This window comes from Diplotaxodon limnothrissa, linkage group LG6 (assembly GCF_057381915.1).
Source record: "Diplotaxodon limnothrissa isolate DT_005_m linkage group LG6, D_limnothrissa_male_GT1.1, whole genome shotgun sequence".
Lineage (NCBI taxonomy): Eukaryota > Metazoa > Chordata > Actinopteri > Cichliformes > Cichlidae > Diplotaxodon > Diplotaxodon limnothrissa.
This window is the reverse complement of record NC_140601.1, coordinates 6524014-6551763: the sequence shown is the minus strand read 5'-3', so window position 1 is coordinate 6551763 and position 27750 is coordinate 6524014. Positions and strand designations below refer to the sequence as shown.

The 27750-nt window shown below is 42.0% G+C and overlaps 1 protein-coding gene across 1 annotated transcript in view; it reads left to right on the top strand.

Annotated features, from left to right (window-relative positions):
• The window catches only part of LOC146630024 (slit homolog 1 protein-like), an 80493-nt gene that overhangs the window by 42929 nt on the left and 9814 nt on the right, over positions 1–27750 (top strand). Inside the window, exons 5-26 of the mRNA XM_085355546.1 lie at positions 7322–7393; positions 7559–7630; positions 7895–7966; positions 8105–8268; positions 8357–8504; positions 9086–9157; positions 10597–10668; positions 11431–11502; positions 13083–13226; positions 13319–13482; positions 13787–13810; positions 13935–14079; positions 15129–15203; positions 15537–15680; positions 16286–16429; positions 16519–16685; positions 16857–16995; positions 18041–18109; positions 18965–19036; positions 21791–21862; positions 22105–22176; positions 26242–26405. Of these exons, the coding sequence (XP_085211672.1) occupies positions 7322–7393; positions 7559–7630; positions 7895–7966; positions 8105–8268; positions 8357–8504; positions 9086–9157; positions 10597–10668; positions 11431–11502; positions 13083–13226; positions 13319–13482; positions 13787–13810; positions 13935–14079; positions 15129–15203; positions 15537–15680; positions 16286–16429; positions 16519–16685; positions 16857–16995; positions 18041–18109; positions 18965–19036; positions 21791–21862; positions 22105–22176; positions 26242–26405 (2339 nt within the window). The remainder of the gene's footprint in view (positions 1–7321; positions 7394–7558; positions 7631–7894; positions 7967–8104; positions 8269–8356; positions 8505–9085; positions 9158–10596; positions 10669–11430; positions 11503–13082; positions 13227–13318; positions 13483–13786; positions 13811–13934; positions 14080–15128; positions 15204–15536; positions 15681–16285; positions 16430–16518; positions 16686–16856; positions 16996–18040; positions 18110–18964; positions 19037–21790; positions 21863–22104; positions 22177–26241; positions 26406–27750) is intronic.

The window sequence follows — 27750 nt, the reverse complement described above, 5'->3', positions numbered from 1 at the left end:
GTCCCAGATGCTCCAGCTTGGTGGTGAGTGTGGAGGGAATTATGGTGTTAAATGCAGAGCTGTAGTCTATGAAGAGCATTTTAACATAATTCCCCCTTCTAGTGTCCAAGTGAGTAAGTGAGGTGTGGAGGAGATGAGAGATGGCATCGTCTGTGGAACGATTTGGACGGTAAGCAAACTGTAGTGGGTCCAGTGTGTCTGGTAGTGAAGAAATGATGAAGTCTCTGACCAGGCGTTCAAAGCACTTCATCACTACTGAGGTGAGGGCTACAGGGCGATAGTCATTGAGAGAAGCAGGGTGGGGTTTCTTCGGGACAGGAACAATGATGGACTCTTTGAAGCATGTGGGGATCACCGACTGAGATAGAGAGATGTTGAATATCTCAGTGAACACAGGAGCTAGCTGGTATGCGCAGTCTCTTAGGATACGACCTGGGATGCCGTCTGGTCCTGCTGCTTTCCTGGTGTTCACTCTCTTGAAGGCTCTCCTTACTTCATGCTCGGAGATGACGAGCACGTTTCCGGTGCTGGCAGTATCTTCCTGTCTGCAGCCGTTAGCGCCGCTAACACTAGCATTGTTGGAGTCCTTAGCTGCAGCCTCGAAGCGAGCATAGAAAGTGTTCAGCTCGTCTGCCAGAGTCACGGCCGCGTTCGTCATACCGGTTGTTGGTGCTTTATAGTCCGTTATTGTCCTTAGTCCCCGCCACAGGCTCCTAGAGTCACTCTGTTGGAGTTGTGACTCTAGTTTCCTCCCGTAGCGCTGCTTCGCCTCTTTCACCGCCCTCCGCACGTTATATGACGCGGCTTTGTACGGGTCCATGTCCCCCGTCATGAGTCCCGTGTTGTAGGCAGCGGTGCGGGATCTCAGAGCGTCGCGGATGGTTTTATCCACCCACGGCTTCTGGTTGGGAAACGTTGTGATAGTCTTTGTCTCCACGGTATCATCCGCTAGTTTCCCGATGAATCCCACAACCGCTTCCGTAAACACGTTGACATCATCATCGGAGCTGTTTCTGAACATGCCCCAGTCTGCGTCATCGAGTGCGTCCTGTAACGCGGCCACCGATTGATCCGTCCAGCACGCGACCTTCCTCTGAACCGGAACTTCCTGTTTCAGCCTTTGTTTGTATTTTGGGATGAGGAAGATGGCGGCGTGATCAGATTTGACAAAAGGAGGGCGGGATTGTGCCTTGTAGCCGTCCTTGACTGTAGTGTAGCAGTGGTCCAGTGTCCTTTCACCTCTGGTGGGGCAGGAGATGTGTTGATAAAAGTTCGGCGCTGCGCGTTTGAGGTTGGCGCTATTAAAGTCCCCCGTCACAATAAGCGCAGCGTCCCGGTGTTGTGTCTGGTGCTGTGTGAGTGCCTCATGCAGCTCGCATAAGGCGGTGACCGTGTCCGCTTGTGGTGGAATATAAACGGCACTTATAATGACCGATGTAAATTCCCGAGGTAGATAAAAAGGACGACACATGATGGACAGTAGTTCCAGATTTGGTGTGCAGGAGCGTGTGAGAGGAACAATGTTCGCACTGTTGCACCAGTTGTTGTTCACCATTAAACACACGCCGCCTCCCCTTGACTTCCCCGAGTCCCGTGTCCTGTCCATGCGGTGAACCGAGAAGAACTCGGCCGGCTGGATGGCGTGGTCCGGCACCGCTGGGTTCAGCCATGTCTCGGTGAAGCAGAGGAGATTGCAGTCCCGAATGTCTCTCTGGAACTTTACCCTGGCCCTGAGGTCGTCAAGCTTGTTCTCCAGTGACTGGACGTTGGCGAGCAGGATGCTAGGCAGAGGTGTGCGGTGTGCACGAGCTCTCAGCCTGTTCCTGACGCCGGCTCGCTTCCCTCTAGGCCGCCGCCGCTTCCCTTTGTTCTCCCTCAAGATCTCACTCGGCCAGCTCGGATCCGGAGTTAAAAACTTCGAATTGTGAGTACATTGTAAACCAATAGAAACAAGAGTGTCACTGTCATACCTAATGTACCCAATGGTGGTGATTTTGCCGATTTAGAAACGCTGAAAACTAACTTAAAAAACAAAGACAAAGAAAAAGTGGTCGGAGCAGTCGTGACGGCAGCCGACCTCACTGGCGCCATCTTTAAATCGTCTTATTTATTAAGTTACTTATTGAGGTTGTTTGTCCTATGTGTGTCTGTGTGTGTCAGGTTGAGGAGTGGACCAGACTACAGAAATAAAATATTAACCATGTTGATGCTCTGACTCTGTCTGCTGACCTGTCTGGACAGAGTTTAACAAAACAAAGAAAAAAAACGAAAAAGGTGTGCATGAGTCAAAAAAGCAGTTACTCGTTACAGATAACAGGCTGTCTTCAGAGTTTGTTAACTCTGTGATTTTAGATGGGATTGCCTGATATTTCTGTCATGCAGTGAAAACATTCAGACCAAAGTTAATAGAGCTATATTAGTACGTTATGAAGTTTTGTTTTTCAGGGGAAGTTAAATGTTGGACTCTTTCTGCATTTAGCAAGATTAACTCGCTGCTAGGGACAGTGGCACAAATCCAACTTTTTCTAGTGAACAGATACCCAGGATTTGACTTTCTTCTGATATTGCATGCTGATCTGATGGCGCTGTTAGATTAATAAGCTGTTGTCTTCACTTTGAGCTAAAGATGAATCATTCTTTTACATGTGAGGTTCTGGTTTCAAGCCGGTTGGTGCTTTCTGTGTGGAATTTGCAGTTCTCCTTGTACCTTTATGGTTTTCCTTTGGCCGCTCCGGGGGATCGTGGCTCAAGAGTTGGGAGTTCGCCTTGTAATCGGAAGGTTGCCGGTTCGAGCCCCGGCTTGGACAGTCTCGGTTGTTGTGTCCTTGGGCAAGACACTTCACCCATTGCCTACTGGTGGTGGTCAGAGGGCCCAGTGGCACCAGTGTCCGGCAGCCTCACCTCTGTCAGTGCGCCCCAGGGTGCCATCACCAGTGTGTGAATGGGTGGATGACTGGTTGTGTAAAGCGCTTTGGGGTCCTTAGGGACTAGTAAAGCACTATACAAATGCAGGCAATTTTACCATTTACTCCCACTTCCTCCCACAGTCCAGGTTATCTTTGGATTCTAAATTCTCTGTAATTGTGAATGTGAGGATTAATGACTGTCTGTTAGCCACGTAATGGACCAGCAACAAGTCCAGGATGTAACCTACTCTTGCCTACTGACAGCTGGGGTGCGCTCCAGCTTTCCTGCAAGTGGCTGGATAGAAATAAATGTATTAAACTGGTGTTTATGAATCACTTCAACACAGTTTGTGGTTTTGTCACAAACTGCTGCAAACCAAGAAAACTGCAAAAGTCTTAAGCCACCCCCCATCCCCCATCCCCCCCTTTTTTAAAATTAATTATTTTGTGCTTCGTATTGTAGTCAAAAACTGCTGGATAGTTTTGCTGTACTCTGAGTGTTTCTTCTACATACTGCTTGCTGACACAGTTACAGCTTGTCTTGCTTGGACCCAAGCACAAAACTGAAATCATAGCACCCTTGGAAGGACTAGAAAAGCATAGTTATTGATTCATTTAACATATAGCTGGATGGTTTTGATGACTTGTACTATCAAACTGCAACAGGGACACTTGGAGCTGTCACTGGATAATTCTTTCTTTTGCTGCATGACGTCTTTCGGGAAATCATTGCTTTAAAGCAGGGGTCTCGAACTCCAGGCCTTAAGAGCCGGTGTCCTGCAGGTTTTAGATGTGTCCTTGATCCAAAACAGCTGATTTAAATGGCTAAATTACCTCCTCAACATGTCTTGAAGTTCTCCAGAGGCCTGGTAATGAACTAATCATTTGAATCAGGTGTGTTGACCCACTGTGAGATCTAAAATCTGCAGGACACCGGCCCTCGAGGCCTGGAGTTTGAGACCCCTGCTTTAAAGCATATAACAGCAAAATAAAAAGACCAAGAAACATGAAAGTAAGTGTACATCCTATACAGATGTATAAAAGGAAATACCTCCATAGATGGAATGACTCTATGACGAATAAGAAGGTAGCAATAAGCGAGACTTAAACTAACCCATGTTTGAAGGAGACAGATAGACAGAGAGGTGATGTGTTGTCAACGAGCAGGAAACGAGTGGGAAAGTTTACCTTTCTCACCCTCCACTGTGAGCAGGAAGGGAGGGATGGAGGGATGAGGAGGATATTGAAACGACAGGAGACAGCGGAGAACAATAAGAGGATGAGGAGGAGCGAGGAGAGACAGATCCAGAGACACAACGGATGAAAGAAAGGATCAGAAAATGAATAGAGGAGGTAGCAGGAGACGGAGAGCAAATATTAAGAGACTGCCTACTGTCCACACACACACACACACACACACACACACACACACACACACACACACACACACACACACACACGCTCACACATCCAGCTGTGACCAGTCTGTGTTTCCCTCCAGTAAACATCATATTCAGCCTCTTTGTGTCCTGGCAACAGAATCTCGATGACCTGATGAGGAAGCATCTGTGTTATTGAGTGTGAGCACCAGCGTGTGTGAGCCACAACACGAGGGTGCTTTCTGTGATCACTTTCCATATGTTTAAGTTTGTATCATGTATTTAGAAAAGCATTTTATTTTTCATTTATTTTTCTTTGTTCCACTGCTTTCCAAGTCCAGTTGAAGGCATGCATGTCATACTTGTGCAGTTGATGGCATCTTCTTTTCAAAAAGTCTTTTCTTAAAAAATATTTACCTCCATTAATTATTGCAGATGTTCTTTATAAGTTGAACTCCATCCGTTTGAATCAATTCAATCTGGAAACTCTTCAAAAACAAGCTGAAAGTCTTAAAATATTGTTTTTTCTGCAGCTTGTATTAAAGAGTGGATATAAAGATTACTGGATATGAACAGACGACAGAGAGGAATAATGGGTCTGTGTGGCATGTTGGCCTTGAGCACTTTCTGAAATGAAGCAGAAAAACTGTATTAACAACTGGACTTCATCTTTCCCCTCCTCTGTCTCTCTCTGTCTACATCATAACAGTCCATTGTTATTGGTGCTCTCTCTCTCTCTCTGCCTCTGACTTATATGACTCACATGTCTATCTTTTTTTCTTTTAACCCATTTCTGTTTCTCTTCATATCTCCCAAACTTCCAGTTTGTCATATCACATACTGAACTACTTCAACTCGATTTAGCCATATCGTGGCTCAAAGGTTGGGAGTTCGCCTTGTAATTGGAAGGTTGCCGGTTCGAGCCCTGGCTCCGACAGTCTCGGTTGTTGTGTCCTTGGGCAAGACACTTCACCCGTTGCCTACTGGTGGTGGTCAGAGGGCCCGGTGGTGCCAGTGTCCAGCAGCCTCGCCTCTGTCAGTGCGCCCCAGGGTGGCTGTGGCTACAATGTAGCTTGCCATCACCAATGTGTGTGTGACTGGATATGTAAAGCGCTTTGGGGTCCTTAGGGACTAGTAAAGCGCTATATAAATACAGGCCATTTTACCATTTATAACTTCTGTTCTTGTTTCTCTCCATAATCACTCTTGTGTCCTGCACCACCCATCCCCTTTTAACATGTCCATCCATCATCCTTTTCTGCATCAGTCTGTTCATTTACTCTGTATATCCCCCATCATCTTCTTCACTGCTGGTTTCATGTGTCAGACACAGTTGAACTTTATACTTCAATAAAAAGTCTGCTTTTTCAACTGGCCTCAGGGGTGTCAGAATCAGTTTTTCACTTTTCTAATGTACTGCTCTATGTATGTCTACAAAGAGCTGGTCTAGCTAGGCCATAGCTGTGCATCAAGCGGGTTACAGTATTGTGTGGCACAGTGTTCGTGAATGCAGTAACAGAAGTTCTAAAAGTACAGTACATTAGTATAAGATTAATTTGGTTAGCTGGTTTGTCAATTACTTGACTCTCCTCCTGTGTTCAATCTGATTTAAAAGATATACTTTCTTGCTTAAAGGCACTATACTGGCTGTCTAGTTCTCAATAAGTGGGTGTTTCCTCCTCTGTCAGCCTCTGGTTTGACCCTGACATTAATGGACTGTGTCTGAGGACCTGTAGGGCAGCCAGAGATGATGTACATCCTCTTCTGTGGTTTGTCTAACACACACACGCACGCACACACACGCACACACACATACACACGCACGCACACACACACACAGAGTTTTGCTATTATTTATTGGTCTCCGTTGCTGTGGTTCACCTGTCTGTTTCTATGATGTCTAATCGTGGCATTGCATTTCTACTTCATATTTTTTTATCACCAAAGCTAGTCAGTAAGTCCCGTGACCTTGGTCTGTAAGCAGTCTGCCTGCTGCATCTCAGACACCTTTTCTGGAGGAACTATATTAAAATAAAGAGGACTGGTGTTTCCTTAGTTTATCAAAGAGGAAAAGACCATATGTTTTATTAAATGCATGTAAACATACACTGTGTTGCCAAAAGTATTCACTCATCACACCAAATCATTGAATTCAGGTGTTCCAGTCACTTCCATGTCCACAGGTGTACAAAATCAAGCAGCCAGGCATGGAGACGCTTCTGGGTTTGCTCTCAGGAGATCAGTTAATTCCAGCATGGTACTGTGATAGGATGCCACCTGTGAAACAAGTCCAGTTGTGGAATTTCCTTTCTAGTAAATATTCCACAGCCAAGTGTTAGTGATATTATAAAAAAGTGGAAGTGAGTGAGAACGAGAGTAAATGAGCCACAAAGTGATAGGTCATGGAAGATCAGAGAGCAGGGTCAGTGGAAGATGAGGCACATAGTTTCAAAAATTTCAGAACTCAAACAAATTCACGTTTTTGACCATTTCATGCTCCCAGCTTTGTTAGAACAGTTTGGGGATGGCCCAGTACTGTTCCAACATGCCTGGACACATGTGCACAAAGACATGGATGAGCAAGTTTGGTGTGGAAAAACTTGACTGGCCTGCGCCAACCTGACAGAACACCTTTGGAAGGAGTTAGAGTGGCGGCTGTGAGACAGGCCTTCCCGTCAATCAGTGTCTGACCTCAAATGTGGTTTTGGAAGAATGATCAAAAATTCCCATAAACAGACTCCTAAACCTTGTGGAAATCCTCCCCAGAAGCGTTAAAGCTATTCTAGCTGCAAAGGGTGGTCTGACAACATATTAAACTCTATGAATTAAGAGTGGGATGTCACTTAAGCCCATTGTATGTGAAGGCAGACAGCAAGCATCCAAAGCTCAGCTCGACTGGTTTGGTCAAATGTAATACCATGTAGAGCATCTGCAAGAATTGCCATGTGCTATAGCAAACTCCTGGATGTGGAGTCAACAAGTTGTATCATTGCATCTCTTAGCAGAATGAATTTCCCTCTTTTCTTTGTTTTTCAGAGATCTAAGTGAAAATGCCATCCAAGCCATTCCGAGGAGAGCTTTCAGAGGCGCAACAGACCTTAAAAACCTGTAAGTGAAGATAAAGTGTTAAAGGAATGGGTGCAGTGGAGATAACGGTGCAATTTGCTACTGTCAAGAAATATCACGTCCGTAATTAGAAGACTGAGTGGTTGGCTGGACCGAGCCATTAACTAAATCTACATCATATTGGCTTTGTGTTCTTTTTATTATCAGTCAGCTGGATAAAAACCATATCAGCTGTATTGAAGAGGGGGCATTCAGAGCTTTGCGATCTCTAGAAGTCCTGTGAGTAATCTAAGAAAAATAATTTCTTTGATGCTCTTCTCAAAACAATTTAATCTCTCATTAAAAAAACTTTGTTTTCTTCTGCTCTCTTCATCTTTTCTACTGCCATCATTTTTCCACTGGCTTCCGTGCCTATCAACTCTCTCTTGCTTTTTATTGTTCCATCTCTTTGTTCTCACACCCTTCCTTTCTGTCCTTGCTGTTATATTTAGTGTTGCCTCTTCTTCTCATCATTGCTAATTTCTCTCCTATTTTTTCTTCTAGCACACTGAACAACAACAACATCAGCAGCATTCCAGTCTCCAGTTTCAATCACATGCCAAAGCTCCGCACCTTGTAAGTGCCTCACCTTTTTCAACTTTTTTACCCAGAATGCCACATTGTTAAGTCTGATTTCATCTCTGTCTGTGTATCTGTCACCTTATGTTTTACCCACCCCTCCACTACTTCTCAAATGTATTTTCCTTCCCTCAGCCGTCTCCACTCTAACTCTCTGCGCTGCGACTGTCACCTGGCTTGGTTGTCTCCATGGCTACGGCAGCGGCCAGCTTTGGGCCTCTACACTCAGTGTAGCTCTCCTCCCACGCTGAGGGGCCTCAACCTGGCCGAGCTGCGTAAAAGTGACTTTGCCTGCTCAGGTACAAGAGCCCGGCGATACATGAGGCTTTGATCCAAATGTGGATGATGATGCAATGTGTGAGAAATTTTTTTCTTCCTTGTTTTTAGGTCACAGTGGCAGTGCCTTCGTTCAGCCATGTAGTTTAGCATCTGGGTCCTGTCCTCCAATGTGCTCCTGCAGCAACAACATTGTGGACTGCCGTGGGAGGGGCCTAACTGCAATCCCTGCCCACCTCCCTGAGGGTATGACTGAGATGTGAGTATCCCACAAGAATTATATATAATGATACAAGAATGACAAATTCTGTTATTTTGTAGCTTTATAGTTTGCTTTCAGAACTCAGATAAAACCTACCAGCATAAAGTGGGTTTCTTACAAGCAAAATTGTGAACCATGTAAAGCTGCTCCAGAGGGGTCCCAAAAGAGAGTGAAAGTCCCCACAGGTTTATTAGATGGAAAGAAATACTACAGTACATGTACTTACTCTATGCCATGTAAAGGAAGAAATGTTACTTATGTCATTTTGCTGCTTCATCACATTCTTTCCGGTTACTTTTAATATATCCAACATGGAAAAGTGTTTTTTTGGATGCTTAACCACACTCTCTCTCAATTCTGCTGCTCCTCTGCCAGTAGCTAGAATGCAGTAGCGTAACAAGCACAGCTGGCGATAACTTGGACAAATCTTATAGATAGATTTTACAGGCCATTACATGTACTTTACGTCTCTGCCAATACATCAAATGTTCTGATGTGCAATCCACCATTCAAGGATGTGATTGTCCTCACTGCTCGTGTGCAGTGTTTCAATGTAGCCTCTCTGCTTTTCTACCCAGACGTCTGGAGCAGAATGGCATCAAGTCGGTTCCCCCAGGCGCCTTCACATCCTACAAGAAGCTCAGGCGAATGTGAGTGCTCCTACAAAGCTTTATATCGTCATACTTGCAGTTAAACACTTCCAAGTGTCAGTTCAAATTGAAATAACACTAGCAATGTTTTCTATTGAAATTTAAATGTTTATTACAACAAATCAATAAAGTACTAAGATCACGGAGGGGATCAATAAGGGATCAATCAAAAGAAGCCTTTTCTATATATCCTAAACCATATATATCCTAAACCATACCTGCACCATACCTGCACACACATGACCCATTTTAGTCCACTTCATTTAACTTTTTTTTGCTCCACCTTTCTTTGTGCAGAGTACTTTTAAAGTCAGCTATGCCAACTGCAGCAGGCTACAGAATTCCTGCCCCTGAGCTCCAAATCAGCCAAAGCCATTACATTTTTTCTGCCTCCAGAGGGACAATGCTTCAGGGAAAATTTTAATGTTCTAGAGTCTGATTTGCCAAGTGGATCTCTCTTTTCTTCTGTCTCCACTGCTCACTGAGCTGTGGTTTTCCTGCTCAACAGAACATACAGCCCCAGTGGAGTTTCAGCATCGAGGAGCATTTGATTTATATCAGCCTGCAAAGACACAGAGTCCTCATTAGAGGCTTTTTAGGGCCCTTACATGATAAATCAAGTGCATATCCATGTGATGTGATGTATATGTTTAAAAAATGCTAATCTGACCACAATAATAATGTTCCTGGCTTCTTGACCTTCTATCCTGTTTCACATTTCTTTCTTTCTTCTGTCTTTGCGGTTTTTGTTACTTCCACTGTTGCTGTTTTTCTCTTCTTCCTCTTCTTCCTTTGCCCATTTCCCTCCTCAGGCATTCTGTCTCTCTCCATCTTTTTCTCTCTGTGGTTTTCCTTTTCCTCTTAATCTTATCCTCTTTCCCCTCCTTTGCCCTCTTCCATCATCACTGCGAGACCATCCCGAGCACCAGGAGGGAGGGAGGGGGGTTTGATTACATTACCAGGCTGGTTTAAGTGGTTTGTCTGAAAATTTATCATGACAACTGAACGACTGACGTGTGGCAGCAGAACAAGGATTTTATAATCTAACATATTATGGTTTGGCATGCCAGACCGAATCAAAGATATAAAAACTTCAACTTGGCCAGAAAAATAGCTCCTCTGTTCTGACATGAAAAAAGTGAAGCTCTTAGCCAGTCAATTCAGAAAGTGAGGTTTCTTATTTTTATAGGGGATTTTTATATAACCTGCTTTCATTTCGAGATCAGAAAAGAGAACTGTTAAAGTGCTGCATCACTTTTTTGCCTTTAATCCTTTAAAAAATAACACAAATTATTTGCTATGTACATATGATGCTTTTGGCTAAATGCGTTTACAACAAAACAAAATCTGTATACATGAGTTTTTTCATTTTCTCCCCAAAATAAATCTAATCACTAAGTATTTAAAAGTGTTGGGCATTCATTGTCTTTCATTCCCAGTGACCTGAGCAACAACCAGATATCTGAGATAGCTCCTGATGCTTTCCAAGGCCTCCGAGCTCTCAATTCACTGTGAGTAAGCACTCTGCATCTGATTGTGTAAACTGTTGGGTGTGTTGAGAGTGTCTTTACCAACACGTGTTTACATGTGTCTGTCCACTTTATTGGCTATATCTCCATATGTGCCCACTGCGTCCATGTGTTTAAGCATCTGTTGGTATGAATAATTTAAAAGTGGCGCCTGCTCACTGTACAGAGAATTCTCAGGAAACATCAGGACATGCAAACAATCACAGCAGGCGGTCAGCCAGCATTATTGCTGAGTGTGTGTATGTGTGAATAAGTTTGCGTGCATATACTATACACGACAGCAGTGTGATGTAAATGTCTTCTCTTCTGTTTATGGACTGTGAACGTGTGCTTGTGTGGACTGAATAAGACTTACTTTTGTTTTGGTGATGCAAATTTTGGGGCGATCGTGGCTCAAGAGTTGGCAGTTCGTCTTGTAACCGGAAGGTTGCCGGTTCGAGTCTCGGTCGTTGTGTCCTTGGGCAAGACACTTCACCTGCCGCCTACTGGTGACGGCCAGAGGGGCCGATGGCAGCCTCGCCTCTGTCAGTCTGCCCCAGGGCAGCTGTGGCTGCAACTGTAGCTTGCCTCTACCAGTGAGTGAATGAATAGTGGAATTGTAAAGTTCTTTGAGGGCCCTGAAGAGCGCTATATAAATGCAATCAATTATTATTATAAAATTTTGCGTCTTAGTAACTGTTCACAGACTGATGAAGCACTTTTGATTGCAGAACACAGTTAAAGACTTTTTTTGTTTGTGTGCAGAGTTCTGTATGGCAATAAGATCACTGAGCTGCCAAGCGGAGTGTTCGATGGTCTGGGGTCTCTGGAGTTGCTGTAAGTCCAAACCACAACATGCATATATTTGTCTGAACTGACTGTGTTTTAAACAAGGTGGCAAATATTTTAGAAGGAGCTGCATGGAAACTAATGCGGAAACTAGTTTTTGCCAAGTTAATTACCGGTATGTAAATCTGCTTCTCATAACTGACTTGAATACCCCCTTTGGTAAAACACTGCTGTACCTATGATGAAGTAGGTAAGGTACCACGAATGAGGTGATTAAGTGAATCATTTGATAATAGTCGAGAGGTGGAGCTCAGTATGATGACTGAATAATCTGGCAGTTGTCATCTTTCCTGAACATTATTTCATTTTTTTTTAAATTTAGTAAGTATTTGAAGATTCCTTGTGGTAATGTTTAACTCTAAACCGCTGGAACCAGTGACAAAAAGGAAATGGAGAGGAATCTGAAAGTTAGGGACAGACTAATCCTCATCCTGGAGACATATGGATAGACTTCAATGTAGGTTTTTGGAAAAAATAGCAGTTAGTCATTTTGTAATTGTACAAGTGTGCATTTTTATCCATGACACTCACAAGAACAACAAAGGAGTTTTAAGGAGTTTTACCTGTGGTTGTACTATTGGTTGTTTTACGCACACATCCTTTATACATCAGGCTCCTGGTGTAATTTAAAATACCTCCCTCCTTGTTTGGTTTCTTATTTTGGAAAAATCAGGGCTCCAATTCTGGGCATAAAACACAAAATAGCATTGCAGCAGTTTTGTTTTTAAAATAAGAGACGTTTGCAAGTATTCAGATGCTGGTGATGAATCAGCTCATCATAATTATGTACACTACTATAGAAAAGTCTTGTTAAGCCACTAAGCCCCAAACTCACCTATGAGTCATAGAAGCATAAACAGGTACCTAATTCCAGGGATGAACCAGTGTTGCATCTACACATACCACAACTTAGAAAGTAACCTGTTTTAAAATTGTATCTTTAGACACTTTGTTACTAAAGTGTAAATTGATGGATTTATTTATAGGGCTTTTGTACCCAGGCACTCAAAACACCTTATACAACTCCATCACCTGTTCACACACATTCAACAATCACTTTCTTTTCTAGCTCTAAGTGCTATCTAACATTCACACTCCATCGAGCTAATCAGGAACACCTGGGGGTTGTCTATCTTGCCCAAGGATACTTTGGCAAGCAAACTGGAGCAGCAACTTTTCAATTTTTAGTCGACCTGCTCTATCTCCTGAGCCTCAGCCAACCACAAGCAGCCTGTTACAGGCATCTTTTGCAGGCCTAACAAGGTGATTCCTAGATAGCTATTAGGTGTTAACTTGGCAGATATTAACATAATGTGCAGCTTGTTGTTTGAAACCTTGAAGAAACTGAACAAGTGGAGGACAAAAGAAGAAGTGGTTGGCCTGAAAAACTATCTCCAGCAAATGAAGAGTTTGTGAAAATCATGTCCTAATAGTAAAAAGAAAAAAGGCTCACTATCAGGCAAAACATAGAAAAAGGGTGGCTCAAGACTTGCACAGAACTGCATGTTAGATGATTTATTCAGAGTATTTTGTTATGATAATTAAGTGTGTCTACTGTATTGCTTAAGGTTGCTGAATGCAAATAAAATCCACTGCATCCGAGCCAACGTGTTCAAAGATCTGGAGAACCTGGCTCTTCTGTCGCTGTACGACAACAAGATCCAGAGTTTGGCCAAAGGCACCTTCAGCTCGCTGCGCAGCATCCAGACACTGTGAGAAAATACATGCGTGCTATTTCAAGTTCTGTTACACTCTATTCAGTCTGATCTGACTGATGTTGTTCCCTTTTGTAATTTCTCACCAGACACTTGGCCCAGAATCCCTTTGTGTGTGACTGTAATGTGAAGTGGCTGGCCGACTTCCTGCGTTCAAACCCCATAGAGACCAGCGGTGCACGCTGTGCCAGTCCTCGCCGCCTTGCCAACAAACGCATCGCACAGATCAAGAGCAACAAGTTCAGATGCTCTGGTCAGTCAGTGCCCTCTGTGTGTGTGCGTGCGTGTGTGGGTGTGTGACTGGATGACAAAGATGGAACTGAGACGAGGAGTGAAAAGTCTGGATATACTTGCTGCATCTGATAGTTTAAGACTGCCAGGCCTGGAAAGCTAAGCGCAGCTTTGCATTGTTTCAGTCCTCCTTTCTGCTGTAAGTGTCCTGCTGCCACCTACAGCCAAGTCAATTATGTGACGTGTGTATGTGTGTGTATGTGTGTGTGTGGCTATTGCTCCGTTGAAGCGTTCACACAGTTTTGTTTGCTTACTTTTCATGACAGCCAAGGAGCAGTACCACATCCCAGGTGATTTTGTGTTTGTATATTCATATATATTCTGTGTATGTGTGTAGTTAGATACATCAGTCTCTGATTGCCTCTATGTATCAGTAAGAACTTGTCTGTCTATCCTCTCCACATTTGGGTCCAGGCACTGAAGACAGACGTCTAAACTACGAGTGTAACAGTAAGCCAGTGTGTCCCGCTAAATGTCGCTGTGAAGCCAATGTGGTCGACTGCTCCAACCTCCGCCTCACTAAGTTCCCGGAGCACCTGCCGTCCTCCACTGAAGAGCTGTGAGATCCATGCCCACAAACACACAACCCACGTTAATAATATTCCATGCAGTCCTGGATTGTATATGCCAAACAGACTTTGCTGCAAATGTTCCAGTGCAAGAGGGCTTTTAGAAACAAAAGTATTATTTACCTTTGACCTTATTTTTGACCTTATTCCCTTTTACTCTTTACATCCACCAACCAAAAGAAGCACACAGCTAATTCACCTTATAGTTCACACCCTGTCATTAACGGTGTGGACGGGAGTGCCTGTTAGTGCACCAGCCTACTGCCACTGACAGGCGAATGCTTCCATCTCCACAGTAACAAGCCTATACAGTAATAGTTGGTGGGCGTGGTTATTTTTTAAATAAAATACTTGCTATGTGAACCTGCTTTTATACAACATGGTTTAATGATTTTTTTTAAATGTTTTTTAATCAGCCAGGTCATGATTTTTGAATGAATGAATATTGCTGCTGATGTTTTTTTCAAATGTCTTCTTTTGTACCATAAGGTCATCTAGTCACATTCTATTTAAAAGACGTGGATATCACTACAGACGATCTTTATAACTGGGAAACTCAAACACTCCAGATGGACAAATAGCACTTTGTTCCCAAGGAGAAAAACATGTGGTTTTTGATTTTGGGGTCAACCGTCCCTTTGAGCATTACGTTGATGATGATGATGATGATGATGATGATGATGAAATTTGTCTTTCCGCTGTATTAGTCAGCTGTCACATAATTTATCTGGAATAAGCTTATATTTAAAGTGCATGCATTTAAGTTTGGGATCATTTAGGATTCATTGTTCTCTATTTACCCTCATAAGTCACACCCACACAAATTCAAATACATGCTCATTCCCTGTACTGAACATAAAAACACACACACTGTGCCAAACTATGACTTGGATATCCGTGTTGACATGTGTATGTGGATTCCTGCTGCACGGATGAGCACTCAGCACGAAACATGCACACATACCAAAGTCACTCTTCCCCTTGTGATGTTGTTTTCCTCCATCCTCTTCTCTGTGATCTCTCTCTATGATTGTCACAGGCGTCTCAACAACAATGACCTCTCCGTGCTGGAGGCCACAGGAGCCTTCAAGGGCCTGTCACAGCTTAAGAAAATGTAGGTCACCATGAAAAATGACAAATACTGTGACGAATGGCTGCTCCATCTTCAAAAGAAACTTTCAAGAGATCTTATCTTCTGGCATTTTCCAAGACCTTAGTGGGAAAAGGGGTTCAGAGAAAACTGTATGTAGTGACTTTGCATGACTGGATATTATTAGAGAAAATGCACAGCTTCATGTAGAGTGAAAACACTGGACACATTTTCAAAGTAGTAAAGGTACTAAAAGTTGTGTGAAACTTAAGGCTGAATGATCATGCTCAGTTGGGTTTCTGGCAAAGAGCTGTCAGGAAGCAGCTGTTATGTTGTGTGCTATCCTTCTCACTTCAGTAACCTGAGCAACAACAAGATTTCAGAGATTGAGGACGGCGCATTTGAGGGTGCTTCCTCGGTGGTGGAGCTTCACCTGACAGCCAACCACCTGGAATCTGTGAGAGGGAGCATGTTCAAAGGCATGGAGGGCATGCGCATGCTGTGAGTTTGATACATACATAGAATTAGGTCACTGTGTATACTAAGCTCTCAGCTTTATTTTTAGGGGTTCAACAGTTCAGAAAGTTGCATCACCTTTGAGAATAACAACAACTCTACTGTGCAGTCCTATTTTCAGGGACTCAAACATAGCTGGACAATTAAAGAAAAGACTGTTTCACAGACAGGTGTAGTCTTTAGCTTTTGTTATTTCTCCGTGAATTGAGCATGAAATTCAAAGTCTGGCAATCACTGTTGCTGTGAACTCACAATCTGAGCGCAACAGTGATTTCAGTCGCAGTGAAATGGGCCATCTTCAGGCTTTAAAAACAAGCCAGAAACATCGGAGGGACAGAAGAAATTTATGAGTGGCCAAATCAACAGCTTGGTGCACTGAAGGGGGAAAAAGTTAAGAACAGAAACATGAAAAGCAAGAAGAAGCGGCTGAGTTGATCTTAACCCAAAGGAGCTGCATTTACTTTGCTGAAGATAAAACTAAAGGATGAAAGCCAAAGCTCATTTTATTTATCTTATGAATATGAAATATCATATTTGAGGGAACTTTGCATAAAACATGTCTGTCCTAAAATGTCTCTCTCGCTGTGTAGGATGCTCAGGAATAATAAGATTAGCTGTATCCATAACGGGAGCTTCACCGGGCTGACCAACGTCAGGCTGCTCTCACTGTATGATAACCAGCTGAGCACCATCCTCCCTGGAGCCTTCGACACACTGCCCAACCTGTCCACACTGTTAGTGACACACCCACAAATACGTGCAGACACACTCTCTGTTTGTTTCCATTTATCTTACCTACCTACCATGTCGGCTTGCCCATCAGAAACCTTCTGGCCAATCCTTTTAAATGTGACTGCCGTCTGTCCTGGTTTGGGGCGTGGCTTAGAAGTCGGCGAATCGTGACAGGGAATCCTCGCTGTCAGGGGCCCGCTTTTCTTCGAGAAATCCCACTGCAGGATGTAGCTGTGCCTGATTTCCGTTGTGAGGATGGTATGATTGGCATTTTATCTATAAGCAGAAATCTAATAAATGTAACAAGCATCGCCTAAAAATGCATGACAGCAAAGTTATCACGCCTTGCAATTTTTTTCTGAGAAGCACTGCCATTGAAAGGTTGTTGTTTGTTAAGTGAAATTTGCCCCCCCCCCCCCGTCTGTTCAGGCGCTGTGCTCGAGGACAGCAGCTGTGGTCCGGGGCCTCAGTGTCCCAGCCAGTGCACCTGTATGGACACAGTTGTGCGCTGCAGCAACAAACATCTGCAGGCTCTGCCTAGAGGACTGCCCCGCAACGTCACTGAACTGTGAGTCTGACTGCACGGCCAAGACAAAAAATGTTATTTCTTAATTTGCTTTGAACATTTAAACTGCAAAACTCACTAAAATTGGCATGCATCGCAATTCTATATTAAATAAAATATAGAATAATTAAAAACAGCCATAGTAAATAATGCAGTCTTGCCAGCTTCTGTGTTGGCCCTAAACTGGCTCGTTCAAGTTTAAACAAAGGAAATGAGCTTCATTTTTTCAGTGCAGATAAATTGGAGACGTAATTGATTCTACTTAATAGAGTCACAGATTTATAGTGTAAAACAAGCATATACAAAACATTTATGTGAATTATCTGTGGTATCACTGTTTTTTTTGTAGTAACCAGGCTTTTTATAGCAATTGTGGTTTTCTTATTATTAAGTGTCTCCCTGAAATTAACTAAATTCATTGAGCCAGAAAAAAATCAGGAACCTTGTGACTTTGTAATTATGTCAGAATTATTCACGTATTTGCATGGATGTTATTTACCAAACAGGCTTTTTTGCAGATGTTGAAGTATGTGAGGGCTCCTAAACAAAAGTTTTATTTAGCCTTGACTTTATTTGACCTTATTCCCTTTTACTGTTTACATCTACCAACCAAAAGAAGGTTGTCAAACACAAGGCTCAGAGGCCAGAAGTGGCCCGGCAAAGACTCCAGTCCACTGGATGACATTGGAAACTGTGAAGGAGGACGTAAACTTTGGAATTTTCAAAACCTGTTTTACAGCTGTTCCTACTGATAAAAACCTCACACATGCCAATACATACTACATCAAATTATTTAAGTAATCAATAAATAAACCATTAGAAAACATCCTGTTTTCTCAGTCTAGAATAGAAATGTCTGTTTTTTACAAAGGGTCGTTAATGCATAGTTAAGCGAGCTTCTTTGGTCTGGCTCACTGAAGATCGAAGTGTGCCTGTGAGTTTGACATCCTTAACTTAGAACCTTATCTTAGAATTTGTTTGATAATCTCTGTGCATTATTATTGTTCTGTAGAAATGCACAACAGATCTTTGTGTTTTGTCCCCTCAGGTATCTGGATGGTAATCAGTTCACCAGCGTTCCCAAAGAGTTACCTGCTTTTAAATACCTGCAGCTTGTGTAAGAAACACTTGATTGAATCCTTCATTCATCCTCACGTGCCTCCTCACACTCAGTTTACCTACAGCTACATCTGCTATCACACATGCTTACAGCCTCTCATGTTGGTAGTGAAAGCACTTTTCTTCTCTTCCACCAATGAAAACATCTACTACAGTGAAGAGGTTAATGCAGTAATATACAGTCATGCTGACGCACAAACTCTTGCTATTTTCTTCTTTGCTGTGGAACATTACATTCTAGGCGAAGCACTGAGGTTTAGATAGTGACCAGTGAACAGCCGAAGACTCGTACCTCATTTTTAAAAACAAAGGACGGTCAAAGATTCTCAACACACAGACTGAGGCACATTTTAGACCATGGTAACTAAATGATCCTGACAGTCACACACTGCTAGAAATGCAGCTGAAATCAGAAGCCAAAAAGAAGAAGCAAAAGTAACACTGGTTGCAGAGCAGAACCAAATATGAATTAAATAGTTTTTACAGTTTTATGAAGAACATGTGACAGTAATATCAAAACCTTCAAAGGAAATTTGAGAATAAGGTTGCACATTTTGTATGTTTGAACACTTGTACAGTTGTTACAAAAAAAGCTGCAAACTGTGCTCAGCATCTTCTATTTGTATAGTCATCCAGCAGGGGGCGCTGTAGACTGTGTAGTGAATTCAGTAAAACACGCACACAGCTGAGGATGATGTGATCGGTTCACTTTAATAATGAGCAGCATTTTAGTTTTGTGTGTTACTATGTTACAGTACGTGTGCTAGTGTGTTTGCGCCTGTATGTGTTGTGCAGTGGGACCTCTGCAGTACTCTGTGTGTATACTGACTGAAACTGACCTTTGCCTTTCCAGTGATCTGAGCAACAATAAAATCAACTCCCTGTCTGATGATTCCTTCTCCAACATGAGCCAGCTCACCACACTGTGAGTTCATACACACAACTGTTCTTGGTCAAGTGTTACAAGACAAATCAGCACACACACAATGGGCATCAGAAAGATGTCAGTTCACTAAATCACTTCTGTTACAAAACAAAATGCTGAAAAAATGAATCACTTTGAGAAAAATATTAGCTTATTGTAAATTTGATGGCAGCAATAAATCTGTTTATTACTGTGCAGCATCCGGTCTGTCTGTAAACATGTGGAAACTGAGGAGAGCAGCTGCTGGACTTCTGGGAAAGTTGCCATTTTTGTAGCTGTGATCACTGTCATATTGGGTTTCATGATGCTCCAAATGTCTTTTCCCTTTGTTAAACATGTGGACTGCCAGTTCAGCACTCAGGCATTTCTACTATGAAGCCATGGTTGTCAAAGGTCAGCTGTCGGGGAAGCAGGAAGTGGACCCAAATGCACTCAGGAGTCTGAATTTAAACCCAGAATCCAACTTTAATGCTGATAGTTCACTGGAATAAAAAACAAACTCAAAAAACTGAGGCAAAGTATCTTTCTGTATTGATGGTGCCTTTCCTCATGTCCAAGCAGCCAGTTCCATAGGTACTAATGCGCCTGTATACTGTCAGAGACGCAGACCTGTAACTGTTTGCTGATGACAAGACATAGCTCTTCTCTTTAGTCACAGCACCCAAATTTATTTTAGAAGAATTCAAAATTTAGATTTTTCTGACCACGGAACAGTTTTTTTCCTTAGTTCATTTTAAATGATCTTTGGTCCAGAGAACAAAGTGGTGATTGTGGATCATACCACATCTCTACCACATCACATCTTCTCCTTGACATTATAGACCTTTATCCTTCATGCAAAGAAAACTGTGTTCACTGACCAAGCCCAGCAGTGATGACAAAATTAAGCCTGTTTCTAGTGTAGTGTCCCAAGCATCCAATTAATTCATTTTTCAGCCTTGTCACATGCACACAAAGATTTCTCCAGATTTTCCAAATCTTTTGAAATTATTATGTACTGAAGGCGATGTGATATTCAAAGTCTTTGCAAATTTACATTGAAGAACATTATTGTGAAATTGTCAGAAACAGAAATTTCTGATAATTTGAAATACTTTGATATCCAGTCATGTTACCAGTTAATCCAGTTAGTTGGAAAATCCATCTGTTTCTCTTTTTAGTACCACTTGTGTTTCCAACCTTATGTTGCCACCATCTTTTCTGAAATGTTTTTGTGGACATCAAATTCTAAATGAGCTGATATTTTTCTTAAAATGGTACATTTTCTCGTTTTAAACCTTTGATAGGATTTCTGTGCTCAATTGTGAAAGAAAAGTGGGTTTGTGAGATTACCATGTTGCTTTTATTTTATTTTTTTTTAAGATGTAACCCCTTTAAAATGTGGTGCGTTTGGAGAGACAGATTTTTAAAAGCTAGAATGCCCCAGGCTGCCACAACACTGGAGCCTTTGCTTCACACAAAGCAAAACAAGAGTAATATTGTGAACTCTAAAAACAAAACGTTCTTCTGGTTTGCAACACATGAAATGTAATGATATTGTGCTTCTTGTGTTAAAATGAAAATGCTTGTTTTCAAATGTTCATTTCTTCCCAAATCATGAAAAACCTAAAGTCGACCAACTAATGGTGCTAAAAATATTTATTTCACCCCTGAGGAAAGGTCATTGGGTTGTAAAAACCAGACATGGCAGTTGTCAGCACATTTTTACTCTGCTTGTGTACAAAGTGGAAATCTTAACCTAAGAGAAAATTGTGGCCAGAGAAAGAGTCTTGGAGGCCATCGAAAAAAGATGTAGTCACTGAATTTCCACACCATGTTTCAAGGATGTGGCCAGAAATTCAATGAAATGATTTTTGTTTTGGGGTTTTTTTGAAAGCAAACCGATTTTAGGCCTTAAAGTCTGTTTAAAGGTCCCAAACAGAATAAAGGTAGATAGAAATGTGTTACATCTCATAAAGCACCTCAAGTAGACTCACAGGAGTCAACATTGGGTGGATGTGAAAAGTTTGAAAAGTTAAAAGGAGTTCAAAACAAGCAATCTTCCCAGACCTCTGTTTTCCACTCTTCGTCTCTAGTTGAGGCTAGAGGGTTCAGACTCCAAATCTTCAGCCAAACTGTCACTGTCCATCCATTCATCCATCCATTTTCTACTACTTATTTGGGTCACAGGGCAGCAGTCTAAGCAGAGATGCCCAGGCCTCCTCTACCACTGCCCTCAGCTCTTTCAGAATGAAACCACTACGTTCACAAACTAGCAGAGAGACAAGATCTCTTTACCACGTCCTTGGCCTGCCCCAGGGCTTTACCGACAGGCTACTGAGGAGCCCCAGCATCCTAGTCACACGCCAGAACTACTTAAACTACTTAAACATGTTGATTTGCAGGAGCAGTGGCTTTAGACACCCTGTGGAGGAAGCTAATTTCTCCCACTTGTGTCTGCAATTTTATTCTTTCTTAGTCCATTACCCACAGATCATGGCCATAGGTGAGGATAGGAATGTAGGTCTGTCTGACCTGTCTGTGAATCTTCAATTTCACTCTCGTTCAACTTCCAGTGCTGCAGCAATTTATATCCATGCATTCATGCAATTTCTTAACTGCTTATCCAGTTCAAGGTCACAGGGGGCTGGAGCCTCTTCCACTGCAAGAGCAGTCAGACTTTACCAACTGCTGCTGTGTGGGTTGCATTGTGGAGTAAAACACACACCATCTTTGGTTCTGCTGCATTTAATTTGATCTTTTCTTCTCTTCCAGGATCCTCAGTTACAATGAACTGCGCTGTATCCCTCCTCTGGCACTGGGTGGCTTGCGCTCGCTTAGACTGCTGTGAGCACACACACACACACACGTGCTCACGCACATACACACACAGTATCATACGTGCGACATGCCAAACCACATCACTGTAACTTCTTCGCTTTATAATAAGCCATCATCTGTTTTAGGACTTTAAATGTCCCTCTGTTGTTGAGGTGAATGAGAGTTGCTGTCAGAGTCACTGTGGTCACTGAGTTTTCAGTTTAACTATTTATAACCTTTTCTGACCCGTAAGTGTATCTGTCTTCCAGCTCTCTCCATGGCAACGACATCTCTGAGCTGCAGGAGGGTATCTTCAGTGATGTGGTCTCCTTGTCTCACCTGTAAGTCTTTATAAATGCAGTCACACATCACACACAGGCTTACAGTACATACACAATGACAGCACCAACTGGCTGCAACAGTAGGAGAGTGGGGTCTGTCCTTACTGACAGAATGAGGTCTGTGTGTATGTGTATGTGTGTCCATGTGTGCGTGTGTGTGTGTGTGTGTGTCCGTGTGTGCGTGCGTGTGTGTGTGTGAGAGAGAGAGAGATGCATGTTCATTTCCCTGCTTTTATGGTTCCACTCAGATAAAGTCCAGTTCCCAGAGAATGAGTGGTTTCAAGTGAAGTGGTTTGCTGCTGGATTTAATTAGCTGAAGAGATCCATTGCTTCCCATAGCTCTATTGATCTGAGGCCTGTGTGTGTGTGTGTGTGTGTGAGAGAGAGAGAGAGAGAGAGAGAGAGAAAGAGAGCATATACAGCATAATCATCTTCATGCAAGTATTACACGTGATGATCTGCAGAGATAGTGGATAGAGGGAAGAGAGGCAAAATGGAGATGGCTCGAGAAGGGCAAGATAAAGATAAAGAAGGAGAAGGAAGGAAAGAGAAGGATGATTAAATGTGAGCAAAAAGGATGTAAAATGAGGTGTGTGTGTGTGGGGGCATTTTGACTTCTGAAGCATGGCATCATCTCTGCAATAGGACCTTGCTGACTCCCAGTATGTAAAGAGAACAAATTGGGCTGTAAAGTGATCTCTCGTCACTTATTCCGCTGCAGAAACCGACTTTAGCTTTGCTCTGTGATGATTTCTTAATTTCTTGAGGTAGAGCCTGCATTTGAATCCTTTGTGAATTTGCAGCAGTGCGCTACCTGAAACATAATAGCTAACATTTTGCATTTAAAAACCCCCCAGTAAGGTCTACAGAAAATTTTGAATTGCACCAATTCTGATTTTTCTCATTTTCTGTCATGGATAAGGTGGTGGTGATGATGTGGTACTAGAACAATGCAGTCTTAACAAACAACATGAAGAACCCCCGTCACCCTAAAGATCCCCATAATGGGTCCAGGCTTTATCTAGTATTCAAGCACAAGTCACACGTTAATATGCGTGTGACATTCTGAGTGAAGAGGCTTCCTATTTCAAAAACCAAAACCAAAATGGAAGCAGATTTTATTTTTCATTTCCATTTCATTGAATTTGGTTGAATTGCAGATTTTCTCTTACATTTTCAACTACATGAGTGTTACAGTTCACTGCTGTAAGGGTGTTTAAATCTCACTGTGGGCTAGTAACACATTGTCTTCATTGTTCTTTAAGTGTTTCTGAGCCATAGAGTCCAAGAGATTTCAGGCTCACTGTGGCTTTACAATTGCAAAGCTGCTGCTAAACCTGAAGTCTTTGTTTATTTTCCTGATGAAAATTTAAAAAACAAAAAAGCCCAGAGCTTAGGAGGTTAATCGACTGATAAGAATTGACTTTTCTCTCACATGACTTGAAATGCTCTGACCGTATTCTGTGTCATTGTGGGGACATTTTTGCATTGAGTAGTATTTGATCCCACATTTGTCTCCAATTATTTTATCAAGTGGACCACTCATATATGAATACATTTTTAGAATTTCACAAGCATGTCAGTATGTGTGACACTGTCTCTGTGTGAGCACTGAGGTCTGAGAGCTCCACCCTGTGGCTTTGAAAAATATTGCAGTGCATTTTGTTAAAGGTCAACCCTCCTTCCTCTCTGATATCAGCGCATTCGTCCCTGTTTTCACTCATTTTAATTCCCTCTTTCTACGTCTTCTCTTCTGCTATATTCTCCTGATACTTTCATTCCCCACTTCATAATCCTACTTTTTCTAAAGTTATTCATTGAGAGCGCTTGCAGTCACATGAAATAACAATGGCTGTTTTCTTTTCTTCACATGCATACACACAGTCAACAGACAAAAATCTAGTTCTCAGATTTCTATCCCAAGTAAGCTGTCATTATCACAGGAAGTTATCACGCCAGGTTCATTTCCTTTCTGGAATGTCTAAAAGCAAAATTACTCCAGATCTTACTGTGAGCTATGAAATGGCTTTAGCCTTATTTCTAAAATTTAAATCTATACAAAAGCAGGGTTCAGTATGGTTTTATTAAATCAAATCACATCACTTTTAATGTCACGTCACATCACTGGTACAGCACATGTGAGTGAGATCCTTGTATGCAAGTGTCACAAGCAACAGTGGTGTGCAAAAATACAAGAAACATAAGAAACAAGCCAGATGTAAGAGCAGGAATGTGAGAATTATAAGAATAAATATATGTACAATTATAAGGATGTACATGCACGTGTGTGTGTGTGTGTGTGTGTGTGTGTGTGTGTGTGTGTGTGTGTTGTGTGTGTGTGTGTGTGTGTGTGTGTGTGTGTGTGTGTGTGTGTGTATACATCTATGCAAAATATACAGAGGTCAGCAGTTTGAATATTGTGCAAAGAAATGGCACATATGTACAATATGGAGTGCATAGTGTTGAAGTGAGAGTGAATTATTAAAAGGATTTCAAACATATGACATCATTTTTTAAAACCTTAAAATGTTTATTGTTAGTTCTCAAACAAGTGAAACAGTTGTGTAATGCTGACAAAAAAAACACCTGGTGAAACATGACACAGCTGGTTAGTAACAGATCAGCAAGGAGCAGGAGTATAAGAGCATCCCAGACAGGTAGAGTTACCTGCATTTGAAAAAGTCTTCACCAGTAAAGAGTGCCTGGGTCAATAGTTCAGCAGCGATTCTCACTGTGAAACTACAAAGAATTTAGAGATTTCATTCCCTACAGATCATAATATCATTAAAAGATTCAGAAAATCCAGAGAAATCCCCCCCACACTAGAGACAAGGCGGAAACCAATTTTGAGTGGTCGTGATCTTCAGGCCCTTGGGTAGCCCTGCATTAAAAACAGACACAAGTCTGCAGAATGTGAATCAGTCTGTATTAGTTTACACACACATGGGCAGCCTAACATGGGGAGAGACTGTTACAACAAGCTACGATGGATAAATGTAAATATGAGCGGAAACAACTAGAATGTGAAAGCACTGTCAAATACATTCAGGCAGATCAAATTGTTCCAGCTGTGGAGTGTGTAAATGTCCACAATATTAAGTATTAAGAAAATATGCTTTAAGTAGGGAGAAGAGTCTGGGTAAAAATGTTAATATACTCCTCCCATGGGTTTGCCACAAATCCATCTGCATGCCTCAGGATCCTGAGGGTGCACAGGTCCTGGAGAAATGGCAGATTGCAGTCTGCCTTTGTCCTTGGCAGTGGCTTCAGAGTAACAGATGGTGATGGAGGAGGTGAGGATGGAGGTGTAGAAGTGTAACATCAGTGTCTTTGGCAGATTGAACTCTGTCAGCTGCCACAGGAAGTGTCGTCTATTGTGTTTTTTCTTTTCTGTTTTTGCAAAGGTATCATTAATGATAAATGATAAATGTGCAGTTAGGAATAATACAAGCTGTAATCGAAGGTTATAGTCCTGGATCACCTTGGTTATCACATGTGGACATGATGTCAGGGAGGTGCCAAGGTGTATTCTGTATGCATTCCAGCAACATTGCTCCATTAAAAACATGTAAATAAATAAATAAATACTTTTTAAAATAAAGTATCAGTGCCTGCACTCAAGATCTGTCACCCATTTTGACATTCAGAGCATTAGAAAACAACAAAAAACCCAAACTGTGGAGCAGCTAAACTCCCAGCAAGAGTGAGGATAACGTTTCACTTTCATGTAGGAACTGGACTCCTCACCTACCAAGCACTTTAACAGAGGTCAACAGAAGAGGTGATGCAATGCAGTGGTTAACTGGTTAAATCCAGCATTAGTATAGCGTTCCAACTGTTAGAAAAGGCGTGTAACTCTAAAACCTCATCGTTCTAACATCACTCTCCTTTTTTCTCTTCAAACCTTACCACTCAATCCAACTTTTGTAGTTTCTCTCTTGCCTCATTTTCTCTTTTCGTGCCTTCAGTGTACTCGCTTCTGTTCTCCCATCCTTCCTCCAAAACCTGTTTTCTGTCTCACTATCTCCATCAGTGAGCGGACTCTTCATCTGCTTATTTCTTCAGAGCAATTGGAGCCAACCCGCTGTACTGCGACTGCCGTCTGCTGTGGCTGTCAGAGTGGGTGAAGAGCGGCTATAAGGAGCCTGGTATCGCCCGCTGTGCTGGCCCCCGCGGCATGGAGGGCAAGCTGCTGCTCACCACGCCTGCCGACAAGTTCCAGTGTGTAGGTAAGCTGGCAGTGAAAAACATGCGCACCTTACAGCAGCTTTAGTTTTATGCATCTCATAAGACTTTGTAGCTGAATAAAATATTTTACTTGGTTTATAAAATTGCTCTTTCACCAAACTGGCTCAGCATTCAATCTAAAACTGTTCACATGAAACACTAATATAATTTGTTGTCTGTAGGGTGAATTGTAAAGAAACAGTTAATTGGCTATTTCCATCATATATGATTTTTGCAATTGAATTTGTATAATGATCAACGCCCACATACTGTTGCTTCGTAATAGATGATATTTAATGAAAGGTTTTCTTTTCTGTTTGACCTTCAGAGGGTGTTGACTGCTGTTACTCCCACACACTAACAGCTAAAGACACTATAGTGGATCGTGTCTTTGACTGTGAAGTTAAAGTATGCAGAAAATTGCTTTAATAAAAATGTGCTAAATTTCGCTGGCAAGCTGTTTGTTTTAGACTCACAGCCTTCACAAACACCAAATATTCCACAATGAGCAATAATAATTCAAAATTAAATTAGAGTTAAATTAAATTAGTAAAATCACAATTACAGTTTTAATTATTGTAGATTTAAGAAAAAAAAGAATAATTATCATTTTTACTAAATGTAGTAAAAAATAAATGTTTTGTATCCGTATATACACTGAACAAAAATATAAACGCAACACTTTTGTTTTTGCTCCCATTCCCCATGGGATGGACGTAGAGACCTAAAATTCATTCCAGATACACAATATAACCATCCCTCCCAAACAGTGGTCACAAATCAGTCCAAATGTGTGGTAGTGGGCACATCTGCTATATTGAGATAATCCATCCCACCTCACAGGTGTGCCACATCAGGATGCTGATCTGAGTAGTGCACAGGTGTACCTCAGACTGCCCACAACAAAAGGCCACCCTGGAATGTGCAGTTTTTTGCGCTATTGGGGGTCTGGGGACCCAGAACCGGTCAGTATCTGGTGTGACCACCATTTACACTGTGGTGTTGTTACTTTTATATAAGTAAATGTAAAACCATCTTCCCGCCTTTATTCAGCTATAATACCATCAGTATTAGGACAAAGGGGAATACACAAGAGTCTGAAAAAATGTTAAGCCAATTCTCATTGCTTAGTGTATTTGTGATTTCCCATGGGGCATCCCTAACCTGTTCACATCAAAAAATCTTGAAGTCGCCCCTGGTGAAATAATCGTCTCACTGAAATTTGACAGCATTCGTCATTTTTAAATCCCTTCTATGCCTTTGTTGCCCTTTTAATGTCTATTTAATCTGTTTCTAGAGGTTTTGCCTATCTCTCTTTGCAATTTTATACTCTTTGTTTTTAATTTA